Source organism: Thunnus thynnus, chromosome 12 (assembly GCF_963924715.1).
Source record: "Thunnus thynnus chromosome 12, fThuThy2.1, whole genome shotgun sequence".
Classification (NCBI taxonomy): Eukaryota; Metazoa; Chordata; class Actinopteri; order Scombriformes; family Scombridae; genus Thunnus; species Thunnus thynnus.
The window spans coordinates 13983609-14001092 of NC_089528.1; the positions used below are offsets into that span (position 1 = coordinate 13983609).

The 17484-nt window shown below is 42.4% G+C and overlaps 1 protein-coding gene across 3 annotated transcripts in view; it reads right to left on the reverse strand.

Annotated features, from left to right (window-relative positions):
• camsap2b (calmodulin regulated spectrin-associated protein family, member 2b) overlaps positions 1-17484 on the reverse strand; it is a 34485-nt gene that overhangs the window by 1563 nt on the left and 15438 nt on the right. Inside the window, exons 4-21 of one of the 3 annotated variants that reach the window (XM_067605668.1) lie at positions 17248-17331; positions 13549-13581; positions 12222-12363; positions 10823-10962; positions 9102-9192; positions 8843-8947; positions 8089-8158; positions 7689-7970; positions 6112-6826; positions 5845-5991; positions 5529-5757; positions 5169-5352; positions 4356-5079; positions 2971-3107; positions 2599-2813; positions 2411-2510; positions 303-418; positions 89-207 (exon numbers count right to left, since the gene is read on the reverse strand). In XM_067605668.1, coding sequence (XP_067461769.1) covers positions 89-207; positions 303-418; positions 2411-2510; positions 2599-2813; positions 2971-3107; positions 4356-5079; positions 5169-5352; positions 5529-5757; positions 5845-5991; positions 6112-6826; positions 7689-7970; positions 8089-8158; positions 8843-8947; positions 9102-9192; positions 10823-10962; positions 12222-12363; positions 13549-13581; positions 17248-17331 — 3633 coding nt within the window. The other 2 variants (XM_067605669.1, XM_067605670.1) reach the window with 2 other exon arrangements.

Below are 17484 nucleotides of genomic sequence, written 5' to 3' on the forward strand. Positions count from 1 at the left end.
ATCATGGGAGAAAAAAGTAATTGTTGAGTGCAGACTGTTAACTATAAGCAGGAAGACATGTTCGCAAACACATAAGTGCAAAACATACATCAAGTATCTTGTTTTTCTGCCCTTCGTTGACCTTGCCAGCCAAGCAGCAGTGAGCCAGAGCGTTCTGGATGATGTGCTTGTTGGACTTGGCACTGGGCTCCTTGTATAGTTTGGGTCCTGGAGGAAGAAAGCACAGCACAGGCATCAGACTGTCAACTCATTGCAGTAGCTGCGTAAATGTCAACGAGCGGAGTCAACAGCATCTCTAATACCTGTGTACTCAGTGTTGGAGGGAGTGGAGGAGGTGGTAGAATCGTTTTCCCAGTCCTTCTCTCCGTTACGACTGCCAGCGGAAGGGCAAGAAGAAAAACCTTCTGCAGAGTCTGGCCTGGAGATGATTACATACAAACCAACAAATGACACACACAAAATATACCAACAAACACATAAAGGTAGACAGACACAAGCACGAACAAGGTATGGAAGCATACAAAGACAGATTGTACGTACAAACATGCACACACACACACACACAAATATTAAACACACAGAGAGATGTGGAAAATCAAGGTCAGACGCTGTGACACAATTCTCCAAACCCTGCCTGTTGTCTTGCATTACATCATACAGTACATACTCCTACGAAGCTGTGCAGTGGGGGGACAGAAAGGCATGTTCAGCCAAGCAAAGCAAAGTATTAGTGCTGTCTTTGTGGCTACTGTTAGAGACTAGCCGAAGTACTTGTAGAGGAAACAGCAAACACAGTGGTAAAGCGCAGAGCAGCCAGCATAGAGAAGAGAGCAAACAGCCTGAGAGCAATACTGCGAAAGACAGAAAGAGGATAAAGAGCAGGAGAACTGAGGCAGAAACAGCTCAGCAACGCAGGTCCAATGAACTTGAAGGCAGAAGCAAGAGCTACAATGAAATTACTTTACTGTTTAAACATCTGTCTACTTCTATGTGTTTGTCTGTGTTGAAAGACATCTAGACTTTAATGAAAGTTTAATAGAGTGTATCTACATGGAGCCACATCTACTTTAATACACCGATTGAGACTTTCGGTTAAAACACTTCTTTTTCGGAGGCATTACTAACCTTCCCTTTCTCTCTTTGGGAGAGCTTAGAAAGAACGGGACATGGGAAGAAGCTACTTTATTGCCTCTGAGGGAAGCATGCAAAATAGAGGAAAAGGAGAGGGATAAAAGAGAATCAAGACGTCGAGTGTAAGACGTCATAAAACAACAAACTTATCATCAAACATTCACTTGATTCAAAATCACAGCACAGTTTTTGATATCTGGTTGTGGCATTGTTATGGATCCCACTTTTCTTGGCAAGTCCCGCCCTATTCTACCTCTGATTGGCTAGTACTCGTTGCCTTTGTTGGTTGGGTTTGTTGGTTAGGTTTACACATGAGGAATGAGATTGGTTAGGGTAAGAATATCACTATAAGCCAATCAGAGGCAGAGAAGGCTGTGTCTTGCCAAGAAAAGCAGTGGGATCCATAATAACGCCTAGTTGGGACATAAGGGAAATATGGGAGGGAAGTTGTGATATTTTAAAAGGTGAACTGAGAGAGTGAACAACACAACAGCGAGAATAATAACAAAATGCTTTATAGCACAAACTGATTACAGAATTTGAAAAGGTTGCAATGAACAGAAAGAAAGAAAATATTGGTTGTAGTTAAGCAGATTTTATAAACATACATAACTCACTGAGAGATTGTGAGACTTATATTTGAAAGAGTAAATATGATTGTGGACAGCTTGAGGAAAAGGTGTATGAAAATGAGATGCTAGTGAAGAGTGAAGTCATCTGACAGCTTTGGATCAAAATTGTGCTAAAACACCCCTCCTCCTCATCCTCCTACTACTACTACTACTACTACTACTAAGTTTTGGTAAGAGGCAAAAAATAACTGAGTTTAGTTTACAGCTTTTGTTTTTCATATATATACCTAACAAAAGAAGATGAAGGTTAAAGTAAGTGGAACTTATCAGCCACAAGAGGTCCAAGAGTAGAAATTTAACACACTTGGAGGATGTAAAATGTGACCTTTCATCAACTCCAAATATGTTGTAACTTCATGAGATCATTGTACTTCCTTTGAAATAGGGAAGCACATTAAACAAACTGCTTTAACTATACTATAAATACACCTAATTTTAAAAGTAAAGTAAGTAATTTATCCATGGGGTCATAAAAGTTATGCACCAACAATTTCAACATTTCTACAGTATGTGATCCACTTGATTCAGAGGTGTATTTCACAAATATGATCTCGTTTACGAAGCCTGCCGGTAGAACAGTTGCTTTTCTTGTGCTTTGTAAATCAACGTGTCTAAAATTCAGGCTGTAGCCAGAGAGAGGGCCTTACCTGTTGTTCTTCTTGTTATCTGGCTTGTTGCTGTCATTGTCAGCCAGATTGAGAGAGGCCAAAGAAACACTCGATACGGAGAAGCCTCGAGGACGCACTCCTGCACCATAACAACACACGCAGGTAGGCATGAGTTAGTGACTACAGTCATACAGTGATGTGTGTCTGTCTGTTTGTGCGTCGCCCACCTGTTGCTCTCACAGGGGGAGTCGACGACTCCATGACGTCCCTGTGGATGGACTTGGGCCGTGGCTTCTTCTTGAGACTTCCAGATCGGGGTTTGATGACTTCATCCATGTCCTCCATCAGCTTGAGCTGCTTCCTCCTCATATACTCATGCTTGATGTATTCCCTCCTTGCTTTCTCGTCGTCCTTCTTCTGCTGCTCCTCCTCTGCTTTCAACCTGGAGGACAAGACAAAGATTAGTTGCAGTAAAGCAACAATAACCACCAGGATTTTACTGCTAAAATTCTTCTTTCACTGACTTGTAAAAGAACAATGCTTCATCAGTAGCTAGGGTGCTAAGAAAAACAGACAGTAAGTAAGAAAGACAGACGAACCTTGCAGCTTCCTTCTTCTGCTCCTGGTCCAGCTCCTGCTGTTGCTTCTTCACCTGTGCCTCCTTCTCCCTCCTCAGCCTCTTCTCCAGCAGAGCTGCTTTCTTTGCTGCCATGTCCTCTTCCCCTTTCATATCATCCTGGTGTTTGATGGGTGGGGAAACAAAAAAAACAAGTATAGTATATAAAACTACTATCATCAATTATCAAGATTAAATGGATGTTAAAAAAAATACACATAAGTATGGGGGAAAGTAGTATTTAATATGGCATTAATTACCTTCTGTCAGCAAAGATCTGGCATCTCTATAATGAAAGTGTAATTATCTACGATGAGTCTGTGTTCTGGCCCTTTTTTTTGGCCTAGATTCACTCGTGTATTGTCTCTGATCAGATCATGGCTCAACAAGCACGATACTGCACATGTTGTGCCAGGCTCACACAGTTGCTGTTGCCACTACCTGCATAAAGGACCATAAGGCTGTATAGATGGCATTATTTATGAGAAGGTAATGAACTGTGCATATCAGTTGTGATTACAGTTTTTCTGCAGTGTTTCCCAAAGTGGGTGATGGGACCTGCTAGGGGGCTGCAGTGTCACTGCAGCAGGGCTCAAATGACCAAATGGATAAATTGAAATGTTGAATGTTGAATCAACATTTTGTCCTGTAAAACATAACTGCAACTAATAACATTGTTAATTTCTGCAATGCATTGAAATAATTGCCATGTATTTCGTTTCATCTGTGCTTTTTTTTGCCATTAAATCAAAAGGTCTGCTATACTCCATATGGGAACAGTAAAGAACAAGAATGCTTTGATGATGGCAGGCTATCAGGATAGGTTAGCAGCTGGCTAGCTAAGTCAACCAAACCTTTGAGAAGAGAAAGAAAAGAAAAAAGTGGATATATAGCAGCATGAGCAGGCAAAGCAAAGCAATATCTCAAAATTTTGGGAGTTACATTTATTCATTTTCTGGTGAAAAGAAAGACGAGAGGATTGATACCACTCTCATATTAGTCCCCAGCAGCCAGTTAGCTTAGCTTAGCACAAAGACTGGAAGTAGGGGGAAACAGCTAGCCTGGCTCACTCTGAAGGAAACCAAATCCACAGAGGTCTCTCTTTTCCCAAAAAAGAATACAAGCAGTATGGTCTTACTAAATTATGGCAGCAGAAAGCAGCTCAAATTTATATTTTTTAATTTATGATTAAAACTGTGTCCAATTCAGCATTATACCTACTACCTAGTGTTTTTGTTCAGCTTGAGAATTCCATTCATGTTATAGATATTTATAATATCAATATTATCCTTGATATTAAAAAGATAAAAATGTTTTTTTTTTACGTGAGCATGATAACTATCATATAATTCTGTAGCTTCAGTTCACCTTGAAGAAGAATCCACAGCACATCTTCTGGTCTTCTCCATAAGTGTCTGCTCCTGCTTCTCCCTCTCCTGTCACCTCCTGACCTTGGCTATCTGGAGGCTTCAGCCCAGACATGGTCACCTCCACCAGGTCTCTCCTGTCCTGGGAGTCTCCTTGGCTGCCTGCGGCCCCTTGGGTATCAGACACCGGCTGACACAACACCCCTGTTGTCCTCGACTGTTTGCCTTCGACCTTCAACTGAGCCTGCTTTGCTTCTCTCCTCTCCTCTGGTCTTTCATCTTCCTTCTCTTTGGCTGCTTCTTTAGTTGGAGACGGAGGAGTGCCTGCACTCTTCCTTGCTGCCGTCTCTTCTTTGTCCTTAGTGTTTTCTTTTCTGTTACTGGCCTCCTGGTTCTTGTATTCCCCAGTCCCGTCATCGTGGCCAAGGTAGGCAAACGAGCTGGTCTGTGTTTGGCTCGGAGCGAAACGCCTCAGTCTGGGTAGGCTGTCCACTGAGGTGGGAGTGTTGAGCATTCGGCTGAAGGGTGTGACCTTCAGATCATTTGGCCGTGGAGTGCGAGGTGTCCTGGCGTGGAAGGAGGCTGGCCGCCGCTTGATGCCAGCAGGGGAACGATTGGGAGCACGGGGAGACCCGGAAGAGGACAAGATGGGAGACAAGGACCCCACTGATCCTCGACCCGACCCTCGGCCTGTGACACTGCTGCTACGCAACTCACGGAGCTGCCTGTGTGTAGGAGGGGACAAGAACACTTAAGAGGGTCTGCAGGATGATGGTTAATGATTTTTCTATAAATAGCTACCAGTAAGTGATACCTGTGTGGAGATGGAGCAGGAGGAGGAATGACCCAGGCTTGTTGATGTTGTTCTCTCATAGCCATGATCTTCTCCTGCTGCTGAGCCAAACGCTGCATCTCCGTCTGCAGGAAGCCCAGCGACGTGTTCAGCCTCTCAATGGAGCGTGTGTATTCCGCAAGGTCGATTTCACCTGGAGCCACACCTTTATCACCACAAACAAGCAAATTCAAGATGTCACCTTGGGCTCTGTAAAACTGTGCTGGGCATTTCTCACATTTTTTTTTAGACATTTTATACATAAATAATGAATTCTAAATCAGAAAATAAGTGACAGATTAATCAATAATGAAAATAATCCTTAGTTGCAGCCCTACTCACCTCCATCTTCACAGGGAGATTTGGGAGCTGCTCCGTCTGGCTTGCACCTCTCCGCCCGCTCCATGCTGCCCTGGCTGGTCTCTTTTGAGGACATGAGTGGCTCTGGGGAAGGCGTTTCTGCTCCCCCTGAGCCGGGGCTGAGCGGGGCAGTGACTCCTTTTCTTCTCACTACATTCAGAAAGGCTGTTCTACCCATCCTCTGACGGTGGCGAGTGAAAGCTGCTTCCACCTGGAAAACGGAAAGACGGCATCATAACGTGGATGTTTATATTGAAGCTCTGCTGTCGACTGTCTCTCTTTCTCTCTATACTTTTACCTTCTTCTTCTGGGCTTCAATGGCTCTGCGTTTCTCTTCCAGCTTCATCCTCAGTTGAATCATCTCTGAGGCAATCAGGTGGGAGGGGTCTCTGGGCGAAGGCGTTATTGGAGAGGGAGATGTGATCGGCAAAGGGGGTGTGGAGATCTAGAGTGAAGAGAGAAGAGTTAGTATGCCAAGCTTAATCACTCCAAATTGCATTTCTGCCTTTGACACACATATTTTAGAAAGGGTGGATGTTTGAGTGAAAGAATGAATGACACAAACCTGAGAAGAATAGATTTTAGTCTGGTGTGTATATGGTACATTGAGATCTGAACTCTCTGGTGTTGTTCCTCCACTACTCCTCCCCTCTAACTTCCTGAACTTCTGCTCTGCAAAGCTCGTCATCCGCACCATGCCACCTGTAGAGCCACCTGAGGACAAGGCAGGGCTAACTGTGTGGGATCTGGGGAGCGTGGGTGCTGAACTGGGACAGGGGCTGCTCCTCTCGACTCCATCTCCCCTCTCACCCTCAAGGTTAGAGTCACCGACCCCTGTAAGCCCTCCTTCTCCGTTTCTCTCCCTCTCCGCCTGGTCAGGCAGAGGGCACGACCTGGTCACGGCCTCACAGTCCGGGTCTATATCTGAATAGTCTCTCAGAGAGGAGGAGTCCTCGTCCAAGCTTTGGATGTCCTCTGTCCTCACATGGATGCCTGTGTCAACTTCATCAGTGGAGACCGAGTTGGGGTCATGGTCATTCAACCGGGCCTTAGCTGAACCCTGGTCGTCTCCTAGACCCAGCGCCCCTGGAGGGTCTGAAGACTCTGCACCGTGGAGAAAGAAGCCATTGTCTCCGTCCCCCACGCCGAGGCTAGCGTGGGGCCTTTCTGTGTCATGGATGATCTTCAGGGCCTCTTCGATGCTCGGAGGAGTTGATGGGCTGATGTGGCCACTGTGGTTACCATGGTGATTGCTGTCTGGGAGGACTCCATTGGAGTACCTAGGGACAGGTTTGTGCAAATTAACTGATGATTGATTACAGATTCTCCTACTTCCCCAGAGTCAGATAAACTGGTAGATGCCCTTCATGCAGTTCGAACATGTTTACTGCAATGAGCAGAGATAGATGGCTGCTGGTTTATCTTGACAGCGCATAATTTCTGTTTTGAAAGTTCCTAATTTAACTATTAACAAAAACATCTAAGCATAAAAGAATGGTACAAAAATGTTTTGGAAAAAAGTAATTCTGACTATTCTGTAATTTTTTGATTTTGTACAGGCACATACTCAGCACTGGAGAAGGTGCACTACCCTACTAGTAGCTGTTCTCACAGACATTCATGAACTGATGTGAGCAAAGCTAAGATCATCATTCAACCAATTTTCAAAATAATAGGGGTCTCACATCACTTAATTAACATCTGGGACTCCTGTGATACCTGGATTCTTAGTTTTTGGAGGGAGGGGTTCAAAAATTAAGTAAATTATTTTCTATTAGTCCATATGTTAAGTTTCTCTAGATGTTGAAATGTGAAAAGGTGAGGAGCAGGACAGAAAATGCACCTGAGCAGGCAGCTAATGTATAATGGTGCTGCAGGTGCTAGCATGCATATCACACTTGTTCTTCCCTTGGAAGTTTTTTGCAAACTATAAATATGGGCTAATTAATACATTTAACCTCTTTGTTTCACAAAGAAAAATAAAAGCAGTAAAAACAGTCCTTACATCACGAAACAAACACTGCATTGAACTGTACCATTAAACTACAGAGAGAGTTATGAAAAAACATCCATGAACTTGTCTCTTATGGGAAAATTGCAAAATTCTCCATAAACCAAATCTAAATTAACATTCTTCTGCACCTGCTTTGGTTCTTAATCGAGAATGTGTTGTTCCGCCCCAGGGGTTTGTGGGAGGTGAAGTTTTCATCCTCCTCTGGTATGTGTCGGCTCTGGCCATTTACATTGACGGGCATGAGGGAGAGGTGGCGCTTCATGCCTCCTCGAGATGCATAGTGAACTTTGAAACCGAGACCGTCACTGCTGGCGGAGCGGGTCATGCCGCGGAGGGGGGGAGCTTCACTGAGCGGCATGGTCGGGTCTCCATCCAGAGGAATCTCAAAGGAGATTCCTCGAGAGGAGGAGCTGAGGGAGGAAGAGGGAGGGAGATCTGGTTTTAGTTTAATAAGGAAACAACAGACCTCTTCACATATGCAGGTCAATGAATGTCATCTGCTTTGGTAGGGCAACTTTAGGTACTAACCGTTTCTCCTTTGGCCACGTTCCAACACAGCCATCCATGTAGGACATTGAGTTAGCCCTCTTCATTACACCTGTTTGAGAGACAGATAAGACAGGAAGAACAAGGCTTACATACAGTATGTACTCACAATGCAACTTAAAAGTAGCAAAACTGGGCCAAGATTTTTCCAGTTAGTTAGAAGATCTGAACTACCTGCTCAAGACCTCACCTTCAGGCTACTACTCCCAGATAATTACCAAAATATTTCCTAAATAATAAGCTAAAAAATATTCAGTAATAGGTTTCAACAGCAACATGGCAGCATTAGAGCTACTGTATGGATGTTAACAATCCACTAGAGGGCCTCAAGTATCAAAACAAAAGGCATCCAGATTCTGTTTCACTGTTTTGTATTCATGCAACAGGAAGGAAGCTGCTTTTAGTAATGTTTATATCATTTTCAAAGCCAAACAAAAGCTTTGTATGTGCAAATTCAAGAAAGTAGAGAATAAACTGTGAACTGTAAAAGTTTAACAGAACTGTGTTGAACATGGCTTCTGCTGTTTCTACATTCGAGGGAAATAAACCCATTTAAATTCACATTTTGACACTTCTGCCTTCATGATCTGAAGATATAAAAATAATGAGTGATGTACAGGACCCATGTGGTTTATATCCAAGTTCTGTTTTATGCACATTTGTTTGGACTACAACTGAACAGTCACGCATTAGCAAATAGCCTGTTCCACATCACCACCTGGTAACAGATATTTACCCTCAGCAGGGATGTTCTCTGGGCTGTCAGGTCTGTCTGCATAGCTCTGTTTGACTGGGCTGGACACAGGAGCCATATTTCTGCAGGATGATACAGGCTCACAAGCTGCAGAGCGAAACACATGACATATACTCAATATTCAGCTGCAACCTGGAGTTAATTATTAGAGATCACAATTAGCATGCATTTATTATTGTCAAATAATCATCAAAAAAAATGAACAAATTGCATGCTGATTTTATTTTAAGTCGTACGGTACCATTCGGGTCGAAGACTCTGGGCTGTACAAACGAGGGTTTAACCACTTCAAACCACCAGAAAAGCTCAGCCATAAACACCAGGTAGTTACTCTGCAAGACCACACACACACACACACACACACACACAGACGGACACACACACAAACTTTTGTAGTTATATATTAATGTCATTAGCACAAAATTTGTCACTTTGCATTCGCTGCAGCTCCTTGCCCACAGTTGTATCTGTAAAGATGCCAGATGAGCTACAATCGCACGATTATACAGCCTTCTGTCAGATCAATGAGGTCGCAGCCTGTGTTGCTAGGTAACTGAATCAGGTGTGTGTGTGTATGTACTCGAACGTCTGCACATGTTTCATTGTCTGAGTTGTTCAATGTCAAATCCATACACCCCTTGAAAACAGCCAAAAAACACCATCTGGAGTTTAGTTTAAATATGTCACATATGCACGGATGGATGCACAAAGCAGCGAGTGAGTGATCCAAATCAATGATAAATACGTTCATGCAATAAACAGAATGACTCTGTAAGCCTATGCAGACGATGGAGGTCTGTAGGAAACCTTTCTGTCAGCGAACACAGACCATTTTCTTCCCTTTTCCACAAGGGCAAAACCAACAAAAGCAGACATTTCTATTCCTCTGAACTGTTTTTTCCAAAGAGTTGATCTTTCATTTTAAAACTGCTCAATGGTGTAAACGACATTTTGTTTGCTGTAATATATTAAATGAATAGACACCCACTAACTGGTTAAGATTCAGGGGGAATGAGTCTGTGGTGAATGGGCGGTGTGCCAGAGTCTTTAGCTGCTCCTCATGGCCATTATACTCTCTCTCCTCCCTTCCTTTGCCTACTTGTACTATTGTAGCATAATCCAGTCAATCCAGACACACTATAAACAATGTAGAGAATGACTAAGACAGCAAAAAGGAGAGAAATACAAAGCAAAGATTGCACAAGTGTGAAAACCTTCTGCTATGTTGTTTTGTAGAATGGAAAGTCCCAGTCAGCTGCAACCGTGACTTGAATCCGAATGTTTCTACCCACGCTCTCCGCATACTATTTACCCACACTGGCTGCTAATGTCTGGATGGCACAGAGATCCTCTTACAGATGTACAGTAAGTCTTTTATTAATCAGAGACAAACGTGTGTGAAATAGGGAGATCACCGCCTAAGGACCGAGTGAATCAGCAGTTGTGTTATCTCTAAAGTTCACTGATTTTGTTGTTGTGATAAAAAAAAAAAAACACAGCAGGGATGAGGAGGGAGAGGACAAGAGAGGCAGGCAGAGACGGGTCAGGACTATGAATCTCCTCTGAGCAGAATCTGCCCTCTGTCTGAGAGCGGGAGGACATTTGGCCTACAGCATCTGTGTTAGAAATGCACCAATACACACACAGACTGTCATATTCATTTAATCTGGCAGCACAGCAATACTCGTTGTGGCAAAATGATCTTTATGTCCCTGCTAATACATGCGCACACATATATACACACACACATGCAATAACAACCCCAGTGAGAGCCAAGCCTGCTACACACACACAATCATTATTAAACTTTTCCCTGCATGACTCATTTTTGCCTATTTGTCATTTCCCACCCTTTCTCTCCTTATTCCCCCCAAAATAACTTTTATTTTCTCTCTTTCTTCAACTCAATCCACATTATAAAAATAGCACCTTCCACATACATGTATTTACTCGTCCTCTTACCTTTATGGATGCATGTGCGTAGAGCATGTCCTCCAGGCTGAAGTGGCAACAGTGGTTGAGATTGTTCCTGCAGAACTCTTGCACCAGCTGGAGGTTGTACAGACTGTCGGCCAGAGACATGGTCTCTTTGAGGCAGATATCTGTTCAGCCAGGGGAGGGGTCACACACACACACACACACGCACACATAGACACACAAGGGAAGGTTGATAGCGAAGGCCAGACAGGAAGACAAGGAAAAGATAAGGCATAGTTTAGGTTTAAAAAAAAAAACAGATGAGAAGAAAATTACCCTACTTTTCCCTCACTTGTATGTGCGCCATATGCAGTATCTGATTTAAACCCCTTCAGAATCCTTGAAACAATTCCTGACACAAGTTTTCAAACCTCATCTCCTTCTAGATGAATCATCAGAATTTCTATCCCCTGACGTTACTGTAAGGGCGGCCCGTGCATGCGTAGGATGTCTTACAAGAAGGAACGGATCAGGGACAAAAAAACAAACATTACAGCAGCTGACTTCTTTGGTATTATGTCATTCTGTCCTTTACTGTATTTCTTTTTTATTTTATTTTTAGAGCAAATTACAGACCTAAATGAAGTTTACTCAGCTTTCACATCTGGTGCACATGTGTGTGTGAGCTCCCTGTGAAGTACATTCAATCCCAAGAGTCTCAGAGCGCTGACATTAGAGTTGTTTATCTTTGAAATAGCAGCCAGCTACTCCTCTAACGGTTCTATGTCACATATCCCTCGTGACCAATAATAACCCAACCCAGCGCATTTTTAGAAATGAGGGCGCATGCGAGCACTTAGGAAACGAGCCTTTGTTTCTCTTTGTCTCGCTCGCCTTCTCCAAGTCTGCCCTCAAAGCTCTCTGCCTTGCGGTGTCCTTCTTGGGTCATCATCCTCAAAATACTCTTCTATTTATATCATTAACGGTAAATGCAGAAGGTCAGAACAGGGTCCCTAATCTCTTCAATATGTTGTTCATTAAAGTTAGGATTAAAGTTTGGCTCATTGCTGCCTTTAAAACACTTCATGCTACATGTGATCCTACCAAATGCTATAAAGTTAGGCTTAAATGTCAAAGAGCTGTTTTACTTAATCTCATTTTCATTGTCATAGGGCTACATGGCCTCAGAATATCAGAGTAAACTGCTAATAAATAAACTCTTTGTTTGAAGCCCTCTATTCAAATGTGTGGTGAGAGTTACAGCAGAGATGAGAGCTGAAGACAGCGTCCTTTGTGCTTGTTGTTTGCCATTCTTTCCTTTTTCTAAGCACATAACTGAACTGACTTTAGTCTCGTGTGTTTACTTGATAGAAAAACTACAATTAAATGGCGTGTAGCTACATATAACAGTGGGTGTGGTTACAGATTGCGGGGCGGACCCCACCTTCCAGTCTGACTGCCTGTGGGCAGTAGAAGTGCAGCAGAGCAGTCAGGGTGCAGCCGTCTGTGTTGTCCTTCAGCAGGTTGTCCACCAGGGGGAGCGACGGAGCACTCCTCTGCTGGGCATGCTCCCGCCTGTAGCGAGCCTGAAACCATGGCAACGGCACAAAGACATCAACTATATGTGTCATCATGTTGGATGTGTATGTACAATTGTGTCTCCGGTTGTCACTTTTATCTGCATGCACCAACATACACACACACAACTCAGTAACACTCACACACATTCACACACACAAAAAGTGTTCAATTGAGGAATTTCAAGCATAGGATGGGCTTCAGGCTCAACTGGAATAATGCAGGTTAAATTAATCATGCAAATAATCAGATGCTAGCATAAACTACATGTAGAATTACTGCAGCATCTTTAATGTAAATGGATAAAACAAAGCAATCTCCCATCACTGTTTTCCTCTTTGATTGCTTGTGAGGAGCTGTTAGTTCTTGGGAAGGAGGGGCCGAAACAAAATGCATGCTAGCAAATGAATTATTTGCAGCATCATACATCTGCTGTACAATTCAGCGGCACTGAGGGGGTCTAAACTTCAACTGTGGTGCTGTAGCAGACAGTACATGTGATTTAGAGTTTAATAATAAGCTACATTAGGACATCCTTCCTGCCTGCAGATATTCTGTGCATCTCTCCAGACCTGTGGAAACCACAGAGTACTCCCAGTTTGCCCATAAACACACAGGAGTTGCTTCACGTCTGCATTTTATAACAGATATGAAGGAAGGCTTAATCACAGCAGCTCTCACAGTCTGACAGCCTCTCAGTCTGCGTACAGTAGACTGTCGGGCAAAATGTTGTCCTTTGTTCTATTTGGTTTGCATAAACAGGTTATATAGTAAATATTTGAACTTTTTTCCACAGCAGCATCTTGTGTAAAAGAAGGAAAACTGGGGAAGTGGCATTAGTTTCTAATATGTTTTTCAGGAGAAAATATTAAAAATAATAAACTGGCTGATTCCTGGTACTCATTTGAACATGCTATTGGACTTGCTCTTCAAGGTAGAGTTTCCTACACAAACTCAAAATGGTCTCTATGTTATTTAATCAGATTTCAAGGCATATGGGCACGAGGGTTGGAGTGGGTGGGTTGTTTGAACAATGCACGATGGGGCTCAGGGCCACATGCGATGACAAACAAGAGGACTGAGGATTGGGGGGCGGGGGGGTGTGTGTGAGAGTGTGTCACAGGTTTCAGGTTAGATAGAGGAGGAAGTTGGCTGGTTGGTGAAGAGGTATTCTTCACATTGGATGGACTTACAGGTACTAATCTCTTGTACCATTTGCTAGGAGACTTGTTGGTGGATGATGATTGGACAACAACAGGAGAGAGTGGGAGAGGCGTTAGGCCAACAGCAGGCTAAAAAGTTTCACTACTTAAACTGTGACTGCGGGACAAAAAGTCAGAAAGTACACCTCTGCTGAGGCTGCAAATTCTATACATTTGTCAATTTAATATATAAAATGTTTAAATCTGTATCTAGATCTGCATCAAAATACACCTTTACTCTTTATATACCTTTCTAGTGATGAAACGATGTTTGTCAGAGAGGAACATAACTTATTCAGTATAAAATTACACTCGTCTTTTATTCAATCAGAAGAAGCAATTTGAGATGAAGGTTTTACTAAAAAGTACAGCCCTGAAATCTAGCTGCATAAGGAACAATAAAAACATAAAATGGGCTTCATCTTTAGTCTCACCTAAATCACATAACAAACACAACCCTTCCTGTTCAGTGTTGCCATTCAAACTACCTGTTTCTGTTGCTAATGCTAATGTACCTGAACGTAACACAGAGATCTTGATTCTTCTGGTTGAATTGTTCCTCATAAATACTGTAAGCATCTACACTATAGTTATTTGTTATGAGACAAAATACTTGGAATTTAGGTTTGTACCGAACATCAATAGACCACATTTAAAATAAAATGAATCATACTAAATACAGATTTCACTTCACTAATCCAGAGATGCTCATGCAAAATGTCTCAGTTAAAAATCTTCCTAGTGTTCAAACATGTTCACAAGGCTGATCCAAAGCCTGATTTTTTTTTCGCATTTAATTATAGTAAGTTTAAAAAAATCTTGTACTGTTAGAACATCCTTTAATAAATGTGGATGTGTGGAAAAGCATTTACTGATTTCTTGGTCTATGTCCTCACTTCCCACCAAATTTAATTGAAGTCAGCTAAAAGGTTTTTTAAGATATCCTACTATCTAACAAAAAGACTGAAAAATTAACCCTCTGAATAGAAGCAATAAAATCTTAATGACTTCTTTATAATATCAGAAACTATAGTCGTACAGTATGTGTAAGCATATTAAGCACAAACATTCACACAGTATCCACACATAATAAATGCTGAGCACTTAGTCACAAGACCACTGTTAAAGATTTTTCACATCATCCCAGAATAGATGCGACTTACTGAGAAGTGCATTGTGCTCATCCATTAGTGTGTGTGTGTGTGTGTGTGTGTGCGCGCGTGCATGCGTACGTGTGTGTGTACGTGTGAAATTATCTCCTCTTGAGTATGTCGCACTCAGTGAATAGACTTCTGTTGAAGCTCGTAATGCAGAGAGGGAGCTGTGTGATGGAGCATGGAGTAGGAAAGCAGCTGACTAACGGCGCACAGCGTATCCCTCACACTCACTTAAAAGACTCTCTTCTTCTCTCGTTGTAACTTGTGTTGTGTTTGAAAGAAGCAGAGTGTATATGTGAGTGAGTGTGGGAGTGGTCACGTATCCCATATGTATTATCAGCTTACAGAGCAATTGCAGTTTAGCAGTGATCCCTCTCACTATATTAACTCAGACAATGAGTGGGACAAAACTCCCACAGCAGATAAAACGCTGCTTCTGAACTGATTTAGCCGCTCTTGACATCCTGCAGCTCTTTGAAGTTAATTTTAAGACTCTCGCCACGTGACACCGCCGTCCTACAACCTGTTGAATGTCAACAGATTAAACTACGATCGTGTTTTTTTTGTCAACTGAAGCTATCTTTCAAACTATTTACACATACAGCTGAATCAGTGTTTCAGTCAGTGTTTACCTCTTTGAATTGCAGGAAGTTTACCTACCCATTCCCATTTGCCACAAATTAATTTTATATTTGCCTTTATACACACATTCGCAGTGAGATAACATTTGATTCCCCTTTTTTACCTTTACCCACTGTTTTAGAGCCTAAAAGCAGGGGTCATGACCTGATAAGGCACTGTGCTGTAGCTTTTTTTAAGTGAGTGGAAGAGGACACTAGCTGGCTGCTGTGTGTTTGTCCCAGTGGACTGACTCGTTGTGTCACACGGCCCTTACATAACTACAAGGCCCTGCGGGATGACAACCCTGTCTCTGTCACTGCTGGCTCTCTTTTGCTACAGCTGACAAAGTTCCTGAGTGTCCCTCTCTCCATGTCTCGCACATTGGTGTCATTTTTCCCCTTTCCTCCCCTCGCTCAGATTATCCCCTCCTCACTTTTCTTGTGTCTTTCTCCCCCTCTCTCTGTCCGTCACCCTTTCTCTCCTCCTCCGCACATTTCTTTGTCTTGTTGCGACTCTTGCCAACATTTCTCTGCAGCTGGTCTGTGACTGAGCTCATCTGTTCCTCTGATTTGTAGGGGAGGTCTCTGTACTGTGTGCATGTGAGTGTGTGTGCATGTATACATATTGTGTGTGTGTGTGTGTGTGTGTGTGTGTGTGTGTGTGTGTGTGTGTTTGTATGTGCCTTGTGTGGATGCAGACATGTCCTCATGCCTATGAGTAAGAGTAGGGGATATTTAAAATCCATAAACGTTAACAGAGAGGAGACAAAATACAAACAAAACGAAAACAAAGAAGCACAAAATACAGCTCTTAATAAAAGCAAATTAGATAAAAACATTAAAGAAAATACTGTTGCTTCTGTTCATTCTTAAATGAATAGTTCAAACTTTTGGGAAATATGTTCACTGCCGATAGTTAAATGACAAAGATTGATACGGCTTTCATATCTGTGTACTGAGCTAGAGCAACCAGATTAGCCTAGCTTAGCATAAAGACTGTATGCAGATTGAAGCAGCTACACAGAGGTGCTGGGCAGATAGATACACTATTGTTGTCAAGAAATTGTTATACTACATAACTCCCTCTAAAACCACAAATTGTCATTTGCATATTTCAGCTTCTATGCAGTTTTTAAAATAGAGATACAATGTGCTAATTATTGAGCTCTACATGTGTTGGCATATAGAGTTTTCAACTTTTAGTAGCCAGGCTAGCTGTTTCCCCCCTGCTTTCAGTCTGTATGCTATGCCAAGCTAATCACCTGCTGACTCTTGCTTCATATCTATTTATTTATTTGAAAAATACACTTATCTTGCCACAAGTTTAACAAGAAGATCGATACCACTCTCATATCTAAAGCCAGGAGACAGTTAGCTTAGCTTAGCATAATGAAATGGAAACAGGGGGAAACAGCTAGCCTGGCTCTGTCCAAAGAAAATAAAATTCACCTGCCAGCCCCTCTACAGCTCACCAATCAACACAGTAAGTCTTTTTTGTTTAATCCATATAAAAAGTGAGGTGTAAAAAGGCTGTGGTTTTTCACCAAATTATGTGCTGGACTGTTGCCTCAGTGCAGTGACTTGAGCCTCAGCTGGTTGCCTATCAATCAGATGAGAAATAGTCAGATCCATTACCTCTGTAAAGCCATAACTTGTTGTTTTTACACTGTTTTTTTGGATAAAATGTGTTAATTTGTGAATTTTTCAGGTGCTGGTAGGCGTATTTTGTTACCTTTGGACAGACCCGGATGCTTTTTTTGTTGAGCTTAACTAACTGGTAGTACAGACATGAGAGTGGTATCGATCTTCTTATCAAACTCTTGGCAAGAAAGCGAATAATGTTGAACTATTCCTTTACACTTCCTGTTGTTTGGATGATTGATGATTTTGTGTGCGTGCATTTGTGCTCTTACTTTGTGTGTTGTGTTAGACTCCTGGAAGGAAGCTTCTCTCAGCTTCTGCTCTTCTACGAGGATGTCCCGCAGGTGTTCGGTCACCTGAAGAAAGAGAGAGAGCAAGAGAAAGACACAGAGAGAAAGAGAGAGAAAGAGAGAGAGATCACATTTCACACAAGTATTTGGTGCTCACTGAGAGACTGAATGGTGAGTTTGTGTTGGAGAGGGGAGAAACTCGAACATGAGAACAAGAGA